The following is a 17,338-nucleotide window of genomic DNA, read 5'->3' as shown; positions in this document are numbered from 1 at the left end:
TCTCATTAGTTTTATCCTCTAGGATTTTACTTGATAACTCAGCCCAGCAATTGTTCTTATCTGGAAACTACTGTTAATGTGTGATCTAGATTTCTCTCTTGGAAAATGCTTGAAAAACTTAAGCAGTTGTGAAAAAGGATCTGACAGCAATTTTTCCATACTGTTCATTCCTTTCTCCTCTTGTCCCCTGCACGAAGATTATGCTGTTATTAAACTGGACCAAATCTTTTTTTTTTCCTGCTGTACTATGATTAGGATGACCCAGGTGTCCTGTTTTTAAAGGGACAGTTCAGTTTTTTGGGACTTTCTTATATAGGCGCCTATTACCCCACCCCCTTTCCCGTTTTTTCAGTTGCTATCTGGTCACCCTAACTATGATGAGCAGTCCTTTAGTGGACTGGTTTTGATTTCAGGTCACAGTGGAACAGATCTAGATAAAATATCAGTGTTCTGTGTGCAGCAATTGCTTGCTGGGATAATATTTTTTTAAATGTGTATTTTTACTGCAACATTTTAAAGAGTGTGGTTTATTTAAAATCAAATCTGAAGTATTGCAAACTATACTTACATTGCTTTATAGCTCCCATCTCCACAAAGCTGATTTCAAATCTTAAAGCCAAGAGATACTTGAATGCCTTTTTTCTTTCTCTTTAGATTATCAGCGTCTGATGACAGTAGCAGAGGGGATCACCACACTGCTGTTCCCATTTCAGTGGCAACATGTGTATGTTCCCATCCTTCCTGCCTCTCTCCTGCATTTTCTTGATGCTCCTGTCCCTTACCTGATGGGTCTTCAGTCCAAAGAGGGAACTGACCGTTCCAAACTAGAACTTCCTCAAGAGGTAATTACTGCATGGAATTGTCAATCTTTGTGTTTTACTAACCCAACTTTAAATATTTAATCATTATTCACGCTAGTCTCCACTGGAAAGCTGCCACAACATAAACAAATGCCCAAAAGAACTTTGGCACAGGTAAGACTCTGCTTAGAGAGGCTCTAGGCTGGAATCTTGCAGGACAAAATTAAGAGATGCTATGGGAAAGCCTGCACAACAAGTACTAGTCTATGTGGGCCTGACTTCAACAATTGCTGTTAATCCTTTTAACTGCCAAACTCTTGTCTTTGCTCCTCCAGAGAGATAGATTTACTAAAGTAAAAAATCAGTAACCACAGTAGAAAAGACTGTTCTGACAATCTTTTCTCCACCAGCTTGTGGGTATGGAGAGAGTATGGAAAAAGACTTTTGTACCTCTGAAGCTCAGGAGGTTCCTCATCTTCTCTGCTTCACGTGCCACCCCTGTAACTCTTTTATCAAAGTCACAATCCTTGATGGAATTCCTTTTAGGGACAATGCACTGGAATTGATGCAAGGATTGCTGTTAAGTGGCACAGGGCCTTTATGTGCACTTCCCCCTCCCCACAACATGGAATATCCTAGCTGTTTCCGGTGTACTCCCAGACCCTACCTGCCCATGGATGAGCTTTTGGGAATTGTGGCTGGGTCTGCCACTAGACCACCTGCCTGGCCTTAAATGAGTTATATTTAAAGTTTATATTTTTAGCTAAGGTCTCTGCATGAGTGCATGTCTGAGTACTAAAGTCACGTAAATGTTTTTAAAGTAACTATTATAGGTGCTCGAGTTACACCTCTGTAGACGGAAGATCTCTCTATGCAATACATTGTGGAAAGTGCAAACTTACACCCCACTCCCCCACGGTGCCTTATCAGTGTGCCTCCTCTGACAGTGAGAGGGTAGTTGAGTCTCTACTTGCTCAGTCCTTGGCCCCTCTGAGACTGCTGGCTAGTGAGTTCTTCATTGACAGTGAGGGTAGGGATGGAGTGTCGGAGTAAGAATTGGACTACGTTCATTTCAAATAAGCCCCTGGACATCCATCGTAATGGTAGTGACTTGGGTTACTACTAGGCTGAGCCATATTTGAGGTGGTGATCAAGAAGTGAATGGTGGTAGGTTAAAGAGCCTGTCTTCTGAACTGTCGATAGGCTTTTTCTGGATTTCCCTTCACAATAAATACATTTTTCTAAAGACTTATTTGTGTTGCTGTAACCGGGATGGCGAGTTACAGGGGCCTGTGGTGCCTGGGCTCCAGCAATATTCAGGGCCAGGGCCCCAGCTCCACCAATGTTGGGAGCCGGGTCTCTCCCCCGGCCCCTCCCTGCTGCCCCCACCCCTGCGCGCCTCCCCTGTCCCCCTAGCGTCCCTGCCTGATTAAAAGCAGGCACCACTCCACACTGCTCTGCCTTGCCTGAGCTGCTGGCTGCTGCTGCTGCCTAAGGCTAGATTACAGTACAAGAGCAGGCTGAGGCAGCTGGTTGCTGCTGCACCAGAGAAGGGGAGGAGGTGCACAGGATTGGCAGCCCTCCCCTCGCCTGACACCTACCGGGAGGCGATGTCGAGGGGGTTTCCAGACGGGATACCTCTGAACCTCACTCACCTGAGCAGCTGCTGTGGGTTCCTTGAGTGTCTGACCCTGTGATCCTGCCCCCTCTCCCCATGAGCAAGGGGCAGCTTCTCTCCCTCCCGCCCCGTGAGGCTTCACTGTGGGGCAGCAGGGGAGGAAGCCACATATGATGGCAGCCCCCTCCCCCTCCAGCACCTACCCGCCACAGGGGAGGTGAGGGGGCTTCTCTGGCGTGGGGGGGGTCCTCTCTCTCCCTAGCCCCGGGGCAGCCTGTCTGCACCCCAAGCTCCTCATCCCCTGCCCTGCCCCACCCCAGAGCCTGTGCCTCGAAGCCAGATCCCTCACCCCCTGCACCCCAGCCCAGACCCCTCACCCAGTGTCCCTCCCAGAGCACATCTCCCACACCCATTCCTCCTGCCCCAGCCCAGACCCCACACCCCAGTGCCCTCCCAGAGCCCGACACCTCCCCCCTCCCACACCCAAACTTCCTCCCATACCTTTAGGGAGGTGGAGGGCGGGGGCACGACTTGGACGCATTCTGGGCACCACCAAAAATTCTACAAACCTGCTGCCCTGGCTGTAACACCTAGTCAGCACAGTGCCATTGTCCCATGTCTGTGGGGTTCCAACGGGGATGGAGCTCAGCTGTTCTCAGTGGTGGCAGATGAAAGAACAAGAAGCAATGGTCTCAAGTTGCAGTGGGCCAGGTCTAGGTTGGATATTAGGAAACACTATTTCACTAGGAGGGTGGGGAGCACTGGAAAGGGTTACCTAGGGAGGTAGTGGAGTCTCCATCCTTAGAGGTTTTTAAGGCCTGGCTTGACAAAGCCCTGGCTGACATCATTTAGTTGGTGTTGGTCCTGCTTTGAGCAGGGGATTGGACTAGATGACCTCCTGAGGTTTCTTCCAATGCTAATCTTCTATGATTCTATGTGACAAAGAGATGGTTCCTTAAGTGCTTGAGGATAAGTACTTCAGTAAGAAACCAGGCAGGAATGGGGCTGGGAAATGTTCAGTGCAGAATTTCTGCCTAGAACCAGAGGCAGAGAAACGGTGCTGGGATAGTATTGCTTTATAATAAAGATCCTTTTTCAGTGTTAGGAGGAAGTGACTTTGATTCTTTGCATATGATGATAAGGTGGTTGTCAATAAGTCTTCTCTTGAATAAAGTGTCCTAACCATGTGAAACTTGCTGTGTTTTAAACACAAAGAAGTTATCTAGCCATGCTTTTCAAAAAGGTTGTGTTAATACAGTGTAATTATTGTGCTCTCTTTAGTTACCAGATAAATTTTAAAAATTACATCTTAATGTAGTGGCCTGGTAATACTAATGTTATGCCAAGTTAAATGTCTCCAATGTACAGAAGGTAATATTTGGGAGGAAAAACTAACTGTTAATCAACTTAATAGTTGGAAAATGCCAGCAGTTATAAAAGATATTGAGTGCCAAAAACAGGTACTCTGAACAAAACAGTTGTAGAGCTATTTCTTCTTTTTTTCTAAATATGCACCACATATTCTGGGGAAGTACTATATTAAAGGGTATTTATTTTTTGATGCTTTATTATGTTCTCCCATTCTATATGTGGGCAATGGTTAATCTCATTTGAAAAGTAGCTATAGTATGTGGTTGATACAGTATGTCATAACAATTATGGGGGGGAAGAACCTTGAATTTAATAGAGAAGGTTTTGAATCTGGACTTCATGCAGATTAAAAAAATAAAAAGCAAGCAGAAAATCCTCTTAACACATGAGTGATGATGAAATACTGTTCACTTTAGCATTCCTTTATTGTTCAGGCCAAGGGACAGCTTTTCAAGCCCTTGGTCTAAATATAAACCATTTGTGCATTAGAGATAAAATTCTAACAACTGGCCATCATGCCGCCTTAAGGTTACTAATCTCCTTGCATTTACTTTAATCGTCAGATCTTTTTTGAAGAGGAAAGTGAACAGGACACCTTAAGGGATTTCTGAACCCAAATCTCATTTTAAAATTTTGTAAATCTTATGCAGAGCTGAAATTAAAAAGCCTTTGAAATGCAATATTGATAGATAAGACGGTCTTTGAGCTAAGAGCATAGAAAGAATTGTGCTACTGTGGGTCATTAACCATTTCATAAATATATATGTTAAGAAAAGCAGATTGCGCTTTATACTGAGCAATAATTTTATTTGCATGTGTTCCAACTTTATTATAGTGCATTATCACTGTTTTCTATTTTAACCAGCGCATTTTTATATCACAGAAAGGATTCATGTGTAATTAATGTCAGAAATGTCCTTGAAATTAAAGAATATTTTCTAAAACAACTCTAGGGGTTTGGTTTTATTTTTGGTTTGGTTCACTGTTGCATTGAATGTTGTCCTGCTGAAAATTAATTTCCTTAACCTGGTCTGGGGATTAGCCTATAATAATATATAATCTAATTTTGTTAGAAATGGAGTGGATATTTAGGATGCACTAGAGAAACCGAAGGCATCCTGGTAACCAATTAAATATCAGTTCAAAGCCTAACAAGGACATGTTTCTGTTACCCTGTGAATATGTAGGTCTCTTGTTCCATAGATTTTTACATCCGGCTGGAACATTTTAGAACACGGTACCCTTGAGAAACTGGTTTGTTTTAGCACTTGCTTTAATCAGCACAGTGAATTCATAGGCAGTGAATTTCAGATGCAAGCTGCAGTTCAGGAGAAAAAAATCAGTTACTGTTTTCATTGTGCCATTATTCCTTAGGGTGCACTTGCAATGTAACTAATTTATATATAGGATTTTCTCTCTGTGAAGCTTCTGAAATAAAGTGTCTACTAAAGTAGACGGATAACTGCACACAGTTTTAAAGTCCATGGTCCAAGATCATCCCTGTGTTTTTAAAAGCTGCGTGAGGGAAATAGAAAATCTCCTCCATGAGGAAATCCTCATGGAAATTTCCCTGCATGACACATTGGGAGCCAAATTTTGTTCCTCAATGGGAATGCTGCCATTAAAATATGGCAGATCCCCAAGGGTCTGTGTGGAGGCGCTGCAGTCCCACATTGTGGCTCTGATCCCATCAGGATCCTCTCCCCACCCCCACTTCTTGGTAGCCTAGCTCCAGAGGCTCCCCTGGGTGAAGTGGCTGCCAGGAAGAATCCTCAGAGAAGTTATAAATGCCTGTAGCTACGTTGACTCTTGTGGCTAATGTTCAAGTGGGCAGAGGGAGCAATGTGATTTTTCTCCCCTCACCCTCCGCCTCTTTCATAGACCCTGTGGGCGGGGGGGACCCTCCAGCAGTGTCTGGGTGGCAGGGTGAAGGGAGGTGTCCCTTTGTACCACAGACTCCCCAAGCCCTTTTCTACATAGGAGACCATGCTCACTCTGTCCCCCACCCCACATGGATCTAAGGAGGTGCAGTCTACCTCCTTGATTTATAAAGTCACACATTTTTAAGTATTGCCATCAGTAAGTCCCTAGATTTATTTCAGTAAGGCCATACACTAGTGGACTCCCTAAGTCACTTTCCTATATGGCTGCTATTCTTATCTAGCACTCAAACCCAATAAATATAGTAAAAGTGGATGTCACCAGCTGGTGACGTGGAAATAATTCCTCATTCTTGATATGTTTTTGGGGGGTTTTTTGTTAGTTCGTTTAAAAATCAAGTTGGAAAACACAAACTAAGATCTGGGATTATATTCTAGAGGTTGAGAAATAAATTTGGAGCCAATTTCCCATTTTCAAAAATGTATATGTAATTTTTTTTAATTGTTTTTGGTCTTTCAGGCTAACTTGTGCTTTGTGGATATTGACAATCATTTCATAGAGCTGCCAGAGGAATTCCCCCAGTTCCCGAACAAACTGGAGTTTATTCAGGAAATCTCTGAGGTTCTCCTTCAGTTTGGAATCCCTCCGGAGGGTAACCTGCACTGTAGTGAGAGTGCCACCAAACTCAAGAATCTTGTCCTTAATGACTTGGTCAATGACAAGAAGAACGGAAATATACCCAGCAACACCATCAACATGTACGAGTTGCTGAAAGGCAATGAAACCATCGCCCGTTTGCATGCTCTAGCAAAGAGGACGGGAGTGACGGTAGAAAAAATGACCATCACAGCTTCTATGGCAGAGAAGGAAAGGGACATAAAACTGCAGTGTGAAGAAGAGGAGCTGAGGGACTATAAACTAAATGTGCAGCTTCGTGAGGTCTTTGCCAACCGCTTCACTCAGATGTTCGCGGATTATGAGGCCTTTGTCATTCAAGCTGCACAGGATATGGAGTCATGGCTGACCAACAGGGAACAGATGCAAAACTTTGACAAAGTAAAAACAACCAGAAGCCTTTTGGTTTAGCTGACTGCTATTGGGTGAAATAGCTACATTTTAGTTATTTATTCATCGCTCATCTACTCCAGAGTCCTGTGCCTTTTGATATACAGGGTTAGAACCTCAGTTGGTGTAAATCGGCATAATTCCATTGAAGTCAGCACATGCAAATATAATTCTAGCTGGTGGCTAAGCAGTTGACGGAGCATTACCTGTGACTTTGTTCAAAGCGTAGTGATATATAAGCACTCGCGTACTGTGGGAATAGGTGCATTCATGGAACTTAAAATATAAATCCTTTTATAGTGACACTTTCTTTAAAGCAATACTTCCCTTGCTTCCATCTAGACTTCCTTTTTTTCTTACATGGCTTTGCAGTGAAACTGACCATTCTTTTTCTCTAATATCAAACTATGGAAAGAGATGTGATGTCAGAAACCTAGCATTGTAACTTTAGCTTTGTGAAGAATGAAAAGTAGGCTGTGAGAGGTTGGGGAGCCAATGAGGAAAATCTGACATGTTAGTAAAAGAAACAGACTGACTAGTCACATCACTTGATTTCAGTGTGGCTTTTTAAAGGAAGCAGTAGTGCTCCTATAGCATCAGCTTTGTTTTTTATATCCAAATCCTACGCTAAAAATGACACAAGGAGGATTAACATCAGAGAAAAAACAAAAATGATTTTATGTCAGGTTTGACAAAAAGTAGAAATGCCGCCTCTAATATGGTCTTTAGCTTATCAGTATTTGACATGAGGGTAGCCTGTTCCACTCCCCCCCTCAAAAAAGTACACGTTTTACTAGGCTAATTTCTCTAGCATTTCTACAGATGCTGTCCATTTTGGTGGCTTGTCAGGTGAAACCTGAGTAGAGGATTTAGCCACACAGCTCAATTTTAACAGAAGTTGTGTAGATAATTACCTTCGTCAGGTTTAAAAATCTCAGCCTAGGTGTCTTCTCTTTCCTTGCAACCGGAGATTGCATAAATGCGTTGAGGAGCTTCATCTAACCTTTATCCATGTATCAAACAGTTGTTTCCTTGACTCTAATAGATGCAGGTAGTTAGGTGGATGCTAATTAGCCTTGTAAACACAATAGAGTGCTGACAAGGAGACAAAGGATATCTGAGGTTCCCAAACTGTATGCACTTGATAGTGGTCCAGAGGGAGATGAGATGTCATGTGATGCTGGCTCTTCCTGTTTCCAGATGCTAAATTGCACTAAAAGACACTAAACAATACACTAAATACTTCTCCACACAAGTAATTGCTGTAGCTATCAGAAAGATGTTAGGATCCACCCTGTGAGTATGTTTGGGAACCTTTAGATACATGAACTAGTAAGTCTTTTCTGTCTCTGTTCTGTAGTATAGGAGAGGTTTGTTTAATAAGTGTCAAGACAAAAAATAACGATACGGCACTAATTATCTGTCCCTTATTGCAGGCTTCTTTCCTGTCGGACCAGCCTGAGCCTTACCTGCCATTCCTCTCACACTTTATTGAAACCCAGATGTTTGCAACTTTCATAGATAATAAGATTATGTCCCAGTGGGAAGAGAAGGACCCTTTTCTGCGGGTGTTTGACTCCAGAATTGAGAAAATTAGACTGTATAATGTAAGGGCTCCTGCACTCCGGACATCTATATACCAGAAATGCAGCACTTTAAAAGAAGCAGGTATGTCCAGAGCTGCTAATGTTCAACTTCAAAAAATAAAATTCAAGGGTACAATGGGGAGAATGAAGACCTTTAAACAAATTAATTCTCAGCCATTTGAGAGAGAGATGAGCAGCTTGTTGAAGTGAAAGCAGTACTTAGCAGTATCACTGTTTTGGCTACCGAAGCTTTTTTTGAACACTAAAGGTGTAGGGAGAGTAAGCCCAGGCCGCCCTCCTCCCCTCCCTGACTCTATTTCATGAAATTTTGGAATTTTAGAATGAGTTTCAGATTTTTGTGGTCTCTGTCTCTCTTCCTGACTTTGAACAGCTTTTGGTGTTGCTCGGATAAGCTGAGGGGCAGCTGCTCTCAGGAGCAGCACTGGGTAGAAAGGTTGAGTTCCTGGGCCAAGGTGTGTGGCAGCACTCCCCCTCCATCTACTCTCATGAGGAGCCAGTTTTGGACAGACTGAATCACAAACTCTGCTTCGGGTGGGGTGAAGGGCACAATAATCAAATGGGGAGAAGTTAATAGAAACAGTCCCGAATAGAGCCTTTGGGGATGTCGTATCACTCCACAGTGTGCTGTGCACTGGAGGCTGCTTTTTAATTCTTTACGTTCACAGGACACACTTTTTCCCCTCAAAATCCTGCACAGGGATTTAGCCATGCAGCACCTGTTTGGGGAATTTGTGCAGCTGAATTCCACCGTATCACTTAGGAAATGTATCCCTAAAGCTATTAGGATGCTAAAGAAATTATTTTCAAATGTGTTTTTATTTATATAAAGCTTTTTAACTGTTGCTAAAACTCAGCATGCTCCTACCTTACAGAAGAACAGTAGGAATGTCTGTTTTGATTAAAAACCTTTCTAATTTGCAGGTCAGCTATCTATCCAACGGCTTATTTCTGTTGATATTGTGGCACCAGAACCTCATATTCTGTCTCGTGAAAGGCAGCAAGATGATAGTAATAGCAAGTCTCCTTCATGTTTTATCGGTCACATGAATTGTGAACCCAGCACCAGTCGCTTGTTTCTCTAACCAGCTATTTCTGGAACCGTCAGAGCAGGCATTTAATCTTCCATTCTTGTGCCTCCCAGTATTTTGTGCTATCAACAATAGAAGACACTAAGACTAAGTGAAACTTAATATAAAAAACCCATACTTTCTAATACAGAGGTTCTCAAACTTTTTTTGAGGGTGCCCCCCCCTTTGAAAATAATTCAGGTCATGACAACCCTCCATCCCCCAAAGTGATAGCAAATTACTGTACATGCTCGTAGGGACATACTCCTAGTATTGCCACCCTTATTTATGTGCAGCTGCTGTTGGCAGTGCTGCCTTCAGAGTTGGGTGGCCAGAAAGTGGCGGCTGCTGTCCCCGTTTCTCCCTCTTCCCCTCCCCGTGCCCCCAGCTCTCTCTGGCAATATTTTGTGTGATCTCATGAGCCCCCCTACAGTAGCCTTGGGACTCCTAGTTTAAGAAATGTTGTTCTAATAACAAAATACCAAAAGATCCGCACCCTTTCAATCACAACTCTCTAAAGTAGAATACGGGTTGTGGGATGTGCTCTTCACAAAATAGTCTAGGTCACAGCTGTAATTTCTCCATCTTTCATATTTATTCATCTTTAGAATCATTAAGACTAAAAAATCCATTTACTTTAGTGTAGTGCAGGGGTTCTCAAACTTCATTGCACTGTGACCCCCTTCTGACAACAAAAATTACTACACGACCCCAGGAGCAGAGGCCGAAGTCTAGGCCCCGCTGTCCTGGATGGAGGGGCCAAAGCCCAAGGGCTTCAGCTGCAGGGTAGGGGACTGTAGCCTGAGCCCCACCCCCCAGGGCTGAAGCCCTTGGGCTTTGGCTTTGGCCCCCACACCCGGGAAAGTAAGTCTAACACCAGCCCTTGCGACCCAGTAAAATGGGGTTGTGACCCACTTTGGGGTCCTGACACACAGTTTGAAAACTGCTGGTGTGGAGGCTGTGAAGAGCTGAATAAACCAAGTAATGTTTGGCAAATACAAATTTTCTCCACTTATGTTCATTGCTCATTGTGAATCAATAAATTGAACTGGTTTGGAATTTTTGGTCCCATTTTACTGGAGACTTGAGATGAAATCCTGACCCCATTGAAGCCAGTGGCAGAACGCCTGTTGACTTCAGTTGGGCCTGGATGTCACCCTTTGTTTTCTAGTGAGTCTTTCTGCCTCCCTGTCATAGCCTTGAGGGCTCCTAGTTTTTTTCACCTTCTTTACACTCCCCACTCTTCAGGCCTCTTGATAGTCACCAACATCCCTTAATCCTCATGAGGATTGGATAGGACTTTCTTCAGAAGTGGTTATCAGTAACAGTTTATTTAGATTCAGGAGAATGACTTTGTAATCAGAGGACACTTCCAAGACCAGAGTATGGCCTCCTGCGTGCCCAAGGAAATAGACTGAGAATACAGCCTGGGCCTCTGGTGTAATAACACAGGGCACTGCTAGCCTTTAGGTGACTGAGCTAGTCTTTTTATTCTAAGTTTTAGGGATAAAGATGGTTAAATCTGACCCATTGACTCAGCTTAAGTGATCATCCTTTTCTCAACAACAAAGTGTCTTTTCCCTCAAATATATTTTTGTTGCCAGTAGTCTGCACTAAATGCCTGCTTGTTTCATTTTTGTCAGTAGTAGTTTTCCTAGATCTAAAGAATTATTTTAGCGGACCTGTTCATGTAATAACTGGTCAAGTGTGACATTAAAAATGAAATAACACCACAAACATTTTCTCATTTTTCATAAGTGAAGCATGTGAGAGAAGTTCCTGTGATCACACTGTGCTTCTGCTTGCCCCTCCCTCAAAATAAAATGTTGTCCTTAGCTGTCAGTCTGCGTATTAGTGAACTGTATTCCTGGCTTTGTCGAACAGCTAATAGGTTGAATAACCTAGTGTCGCACACTACTCTGCATTTCAGTTTTAGAACTCTGTTCATGCCACACTCTGGGCCTTAATTTTCCCCAGCTGACAGGACTGAGAAGTACTGCAGAAAGAGGATGCTTACACAGTGATGATTATGTTCCTCTCATCACTCCACTACAGCAACTCTTTCCTTTGAGCAGTCCCATAGAGTCACCTGGTAGAGGTGGTCTTGGGGGTGTGTGGAGTGAGGGAAAGGAAAATGTCTCTAATTTAGTGGTGGAGAGGGAGCTCCTCAAGATGCATGCATGTCCCTCTCGACATTAGTATGTACACATGCTTTAGAAAGTTTCCTGCTTGCTGTATCTAAAATGATCAATTAATTAATTGTAGAACTTAACCATGCTCTGATTTTGTGCAAGTTCCCTGCTGTGGCGCATGCTTCAGATTAGGACACTAAAGTAGTTACTCATTTGTCCATACCTTTTGCAGCCCAATCGATTGAACAGCGGCTCATGAAGATTGATCACACTGCCATCCACCCACACTTACTTGATATGAAGATCGGTCAAGGCAAATATGAACAAGGGTTCTTCCCAAAGTTGCAATCAGATGTGCTGGCAACAGGACCTACCAATAACAAGTAAGCCCCCTCGTTATTTCCTGGACTTCTGAAGATATTTTACTAACCAGGTTTCTCTTATGATTGACTCACTCTATGGACAGAAACCAAGAATTATTGGTATTTCTTTCCAGTCCAGTGAAATGGAGGCAGCTTTCACCATTTCTGTCTTCTCTGAAGTGACAGCTTTTGAGTTCACAGCTAGCTGACTTTATGGTGTCTCTTTAAGCTAATCCTAGTTTTTGAGATGGATACAGTGATCATTTTTTGTTTGATTCAGTCACATCATGTACTTACTGTGTCCACCTCACACTTGGCATTGTTTAGTTTTGTCCTTGATTTAATATAAATTTAAAATGCTACTTACACCATCAGTTAGAACTAAGACTACATACAAGTCCTGGCATTTAATATGTATTAATTTTTAAGGGAAGCAAAAGGTCACAAGAAGAAATCAGTGGTCGGCCAAATTAAGGTCATTAAGGAGTTTAAATATATTAGGAACAAAAGAAATTCTACTGGTCCATTACTAGATGGAAATGGTAGAATTGTCAATAATAATGCAGAAAATGTAGAAATGTTAATAAATACTTCTGTATTTGGGGAAAAGCCGGATTTTGTATTCAGAGCATAGGATAATGGTGATGAAACACTTTCCATTCCAACAGTAATTCAGGAGGATGCTAAGGAACAGCTCCTAAAGTTAGACATTTTTAAATCAGTAGGTCTGGGTAACTTGCACACTAAAGTTTTTAAAAATAGCTGTCAGGGGAGCACTCTAGACCATTAATGTTGATATTTTTCTATAAGTCTTGGAACACTGGGGGGAGGAGCGGGTTTCAGGATGACTAGAATAAAGCTAATGTGGTGCCAATGTTTTTAAAAGGGTAAATAAATACTATTCCAAGGCAATTAAAGACCTGTCAGCCTGACTTTGGTCCTGGACAAAATAATGAGATGGCTGATACAGGATTCGATCAACATAGAATGAAGAGGGTAACAGAATTGCCAGTTAACATGGGTTTATGGAAATTAAATCTTCTCAGACTAATTTACTTTTGAGAGATTACAAGTTTGGTTCAGAAAGGTAGTAGTGTTTACATAAGAGACTTCTGTAAGGCATTTGACTTGGTACTGCATGGCATTTTGATTAAGAAACTAGAAAGATCAAAGTCTACAAGGCACAAATCAATTGGATTAAAAACTGGGTAACTGATGTGTCTCAAAATAGAACTGTAGGGAATGGTCATTGAATGGGTGTGTTTCTAGTGGGATTCTAGAGTACCTGGTCCTATGCTATTTAACATTTTTATCAATGACCTAGAAAATATATATATAAAGTAATCATTGATAAAGTTGGTAGGTGGCACAAAGACTAAGGGAGTGGTAAATAACAGAGGATAGGTCACTGATAAAAGTTGATATTACTTTTGTATTTGGCACTGGTGTAACCGCTACTGGCATACAGTACCCAGTTCTAGTGTCCACAGTTCAAGAAGGAGAAATTTGGAGAGAGTTCAGAGAAGAGCCACAGGAATGATTAAAGGATTTGGGAAAACTTGCCTTCATCGGGAACAACTCAAGGAGTTGTATCTATTTAATTTATCAAACAGAAGGGTAAAGGGTGATTTAATCAGCTTGTAAGTACCTATGTAAGGACTTGTCTACATGTAAAATGCTGCAGTGCTTCAGTGAAGGCACTATCTATGCTTTCTATGGTTCTCCCATTTGTGTAGGTAATCCACCTCCCCAAGATGTGGTAGCTAGTCAATGGGAGAATTCTCCCATTCACCTAGTGCTATCTGCACCAGGGGGTTAGATTGCTTTAACTGCATTGCTCAAGAGGTTTGGATTTTTTCCTGAACAATGTAGTTATACCAACCTAATTTCCTAGTGTAGACCTAAGGAACAGAACTATGATAAGAGAAGACTCTTCAATGTAGCGGAGAAAGTATAACAATTCTTGGAAGCAGAAGCTAGACAAATTCACACTTGAAATAAGGTGCACAGTTTTAATAATGAGGGTAATAAACTGCAGGAACAATTTTAACAAGAGTTGTAATGGACACTCAATCACTAGAAATTTCTTAAATCCCCAGCCTGGAGCCCCCTCCTGCACCCTGAACTCCTCATTTCTGGCCCCACCCCAGAGCGCTCACCTCCTCCCACACCCCAACCCCAATTTTGTGAGCATTCATGGCCCCCCATATAATTTCTATTTCCAGATGTGGCCCTCTGGCCAAAATGTTCACCCCTGAAGTATGATGTTGATGTTCTTTCGTTTCTCTTGTTTCGTTTGAAAAGAAAACTTCCAAGTTTATTTTAAGAATTCCATAACAAGCTAGTGGCTACTCATGATCCAAACTCCTCTATCCATATCTATTGCAATAAAACAGTGGCCATCTTTAAGGAAAAGTCCATTTAATTTTGATGCTCATTGAAATCGACCCACCTACAAGATGATAGTATAAGTTTTCTGTTTCAAGATCTAGCAGGTTTTACAACCTTAATGGGACTTCTAATGTTTGCCATCTTTGTAGTAGTAATATGGTAAAAGAATCCTAATAACAGAAAACAAAGCTATGTAAATGTTTCATGCTTCTTGATTAGTCCATTGTTAAATTATAGTGAATCAAATATGCTCACAGCACAAAGTAAAACAATTTAATAAGCCCTTGCTAACATGTTCAGTCTAAATTGATTGTTGTAACTCTGTAACATGAAGCTTGATACATGAGATTAAATATTATTGAGGAAAACGTGTATCAAGGTTGGGAATGTATGAGCATCAAAGCAATTTGCGGAATGAGCAGTGAGTGCCTACAAAGAATAACTGAATGGATTTTTGCCCCAGAGACTTTCCGTCCCTGTTCTTTCCCCTAAAGAGGTTGGTCAGTGAGAAAGTTTTGCTTATATGTTAATTGTTGTTCCTCCACTCTACATGTTTGGCCCTGTTTCTCCTCTCTTCTTCTGCCATATCTCTAATTCTCTTACCTTCCACCATCCTTTCCTCACTAGTCTCTGGTCTGTTTTTGATTCCTGCACCACTTCCTGCTGACTTCATGCTCTTATCTCTGGCTCCTATTTCCTACGTTACTTTGTGCACCCCTTCTGTAACAATCTTAGACAGAGGTGTGATCCAATGGTTTGAGCACAGGCCTGGGAACTGGGATAATTTTTGTTACTGTATCAGCTTTGCCATGGTCTTACAAACTTGGTGCCTCAATTTCCCTGCCTTTAAAATAGGAATACTGCTTGCTTACTCATCTCACTGGGATACTGAGGTTTAGTTAATGGTTGTAAAGATAATGTGAATTGCTAAGTAAGTACATAAGTATTATCCTCTGTCTAGTTTCTGCTCAGTAAATGGTCTTCATTCTGGTTTTCTTAAACTAAGTTTTGTAAGCCTATTGGGGCAGGGACCATGTGTTCTGTATATCACTGAGTGCTCAAGAAATATTAATGTTTCCTTGACTTCCCTTTCCACACGTTAATAGCCACTTTAAGGATGGTGGCTTTTATAAGGCCTTTTTAAAATGACCACCTAAGCAGCCACACTGTCACTTTTTGCATAGAATGGGGCATCTTTGCACTGCATCTAAGTAAAAGGCAGTTAGACTCCATCAGCCTGAAATGCAGATCTTGCGTAACCCATACAAATAAAAGAATGCTTTCTTTTATTTGAAGTGTAAATAACATATATTTCAGATTTACGTTTTGTTAGCTAATATGGCAGAGCAGTGATAAGAGTAACAGGAATGCTCTATTTCAATGTTTTGTTCAAATGCTTTTCATTAAGACTAGAATTTGACTTATTCTGACTATATGTATGCAATCTGATTGAAAGTGAATCAAGGATGGTTTAGAGGATTCAAAATCCAATACTTGAGCCTTTTACTTTTTGCTCCCTTGGTCAACCCCAGTCTAAAAGCATAATGATATGGTGCCTCTTGCTCTACCCTTTGAGAAATGGCTAGATCTACATTAATAAAATGGCTTGTGAAATGTCATGCATGAAGAACTAAAGATGACATGAAAAATATGCATCCCCATTCCTACAGTGCCCCACAGCACCATGTACTTATTATGTCTATACCGTGTGTGTGGTGTTTGTCACCTTACAGACAAAGCTCCTGCCTTAAGGAGTTTGCAGGCCAAACACCACATGGGAGAAATGGTTTAGTACTAAGACGAAGAGAAAAGTGGCACCTGTGGAATTGTCATCACCACTTCCTGCAGCACTAGGTGGTTTTATGCCATTCCTCCAAATCACTTCCATTTATATAATCTGACAAGATTACAGTGCAAAACAGAATGGCTGCAGGTCATTTTACTTAGCTTTTTCTCCATATTAGCTGTTTAAAAGATCTCCTGTTACCACCAAAGCAATGAAGTCGCAAAAAAACCCAATCTGTTCTGCCCTGTAAAAACAAAAACAAAAAACACCTCAGCTCCCTTTATCCTCCAGAGAGTTGAATGTAGAAATCTGCTACAGAAATCTAGTACAGAACACACCTCAAGCCCCAAATTGTCAGCCAAACTGTTTGTTGCAAGATACTGATCTTGGTTTTGACCTTCCATTTGGTGCTACTTTGATTTGGCGGCTACTAGAGCTTTTGTTCTATTTGTTGATATTCTAACTCTGTGTAGAAGTATACTGAGCTGAGCAAATCAAATGCAGAATTGTTTACATATACATATCTCTCTCTCTCACTCACTCCCCTATACTGTGTGTACGCACGCATGCCTCCATTTGTTCTGAAGATGTAATAAATCTCCTTGCTAGTAAATGAATACAAAAGCTGGAGAAGTTGATTGATGGTCACCAGTTTATGGCATGATGATGCTGGCAACAAAAGATCAAGCTATTTCATGCACATGAGAGGGTTTAAAACATATGTTACTTGTGGGTAAAAGGTGAACTGCCAAGGTTTGTAGGCCTAAAAAGCAACCTACCTTGGCAGCTGCTCTTTGTCGAAGGGCTTATCTTCTATGGTATAGGTGAATGTATTTCTTGTCTCCTTCCCCTCTGTGTTCTGAGCATGTCCATCTTAGTGGTGATGATGGGGAGTTACATAAACATGTAACATTAAGTTAACATTAAATGCAGTTTCTTCATGTTCTTGTGCCCTGTCAGGATGTTGTATACGCTGCAGCACGTGCCGTAGCTATGAATCGTAAACTGCTTCCACTCACTCCTCTCCCCTTTTCATCTGTTGGAAAAGAAAAATATGCCTGACTGCAATATTGAAGTTTAGTCCTTGTGTATGTGAGACAGCTGTAGAAGTATATTGTTTTTAGGCCTATCAAACTTGACGTTGGCTTTCATGCTATTTTATTAGAGAAATTAAACACCTCAGGTATGTTACCTTTAGAAATGGACATCGTTAATCCTTTCCCACCACACACATGCACACATCCATACCTAAAAATTG

General features: G+C 41.7%; 1 protein-coding gene across 5 annotated transcripts in view; it reads left to right on the top strand.

The window, feature by feature from the left end:
• DENND5B (DENN domain containing 5B) overlaps positions 1-17,338 on the top strand; it is a 161,585-nt gene that overhangs the window by 93,731 nt on the left and 50,516 nt on the right. For all 5 annotated transcript variants that reach the window (XM_073321423.1, XM_073321415.1, XM_073321452.1 and 2 more), the window contains 4 exons: positions 655-842; positions 6,190-6,726; positions 8,172-8,403; positions 11,774-11,924. In XM_073321423.1, the coding sequence (XP_073177524.1) occupies positions 655-842; positions 6,190-6,726; positions 8,172-8,403; positions 11,774-11,924 (1,108 nt within the window). The remainder of the gene's footprint in view (positions 1-654; positions 843-6,189; positions 6,727-8,171; positions 8,404-11,773; positions 11,925-17,338) is intronic.

The sequence above is a fragment of the Lepidochelys kempii genome, chromosome 1, assembly GCF_965140265.1.
Source record: "Lepidochelys kempii isolate rLepKem1 chromosome 1, rLepKem1.hap2, whole genome shotgun sequence".
In the NCBI taxonomy this organism is placed as follows: domain Eukaryota; kingdom Metazoa; phylum Chordata; order Testudines; family Cheloniidae; genus Lepidochelys; species Lepidochelys kempii.
The sequence above is the reverse complement of the archived record's forward strand: the minus strand, read 5'-3'. Positions and strand labels throughout refer to the sequence as shown.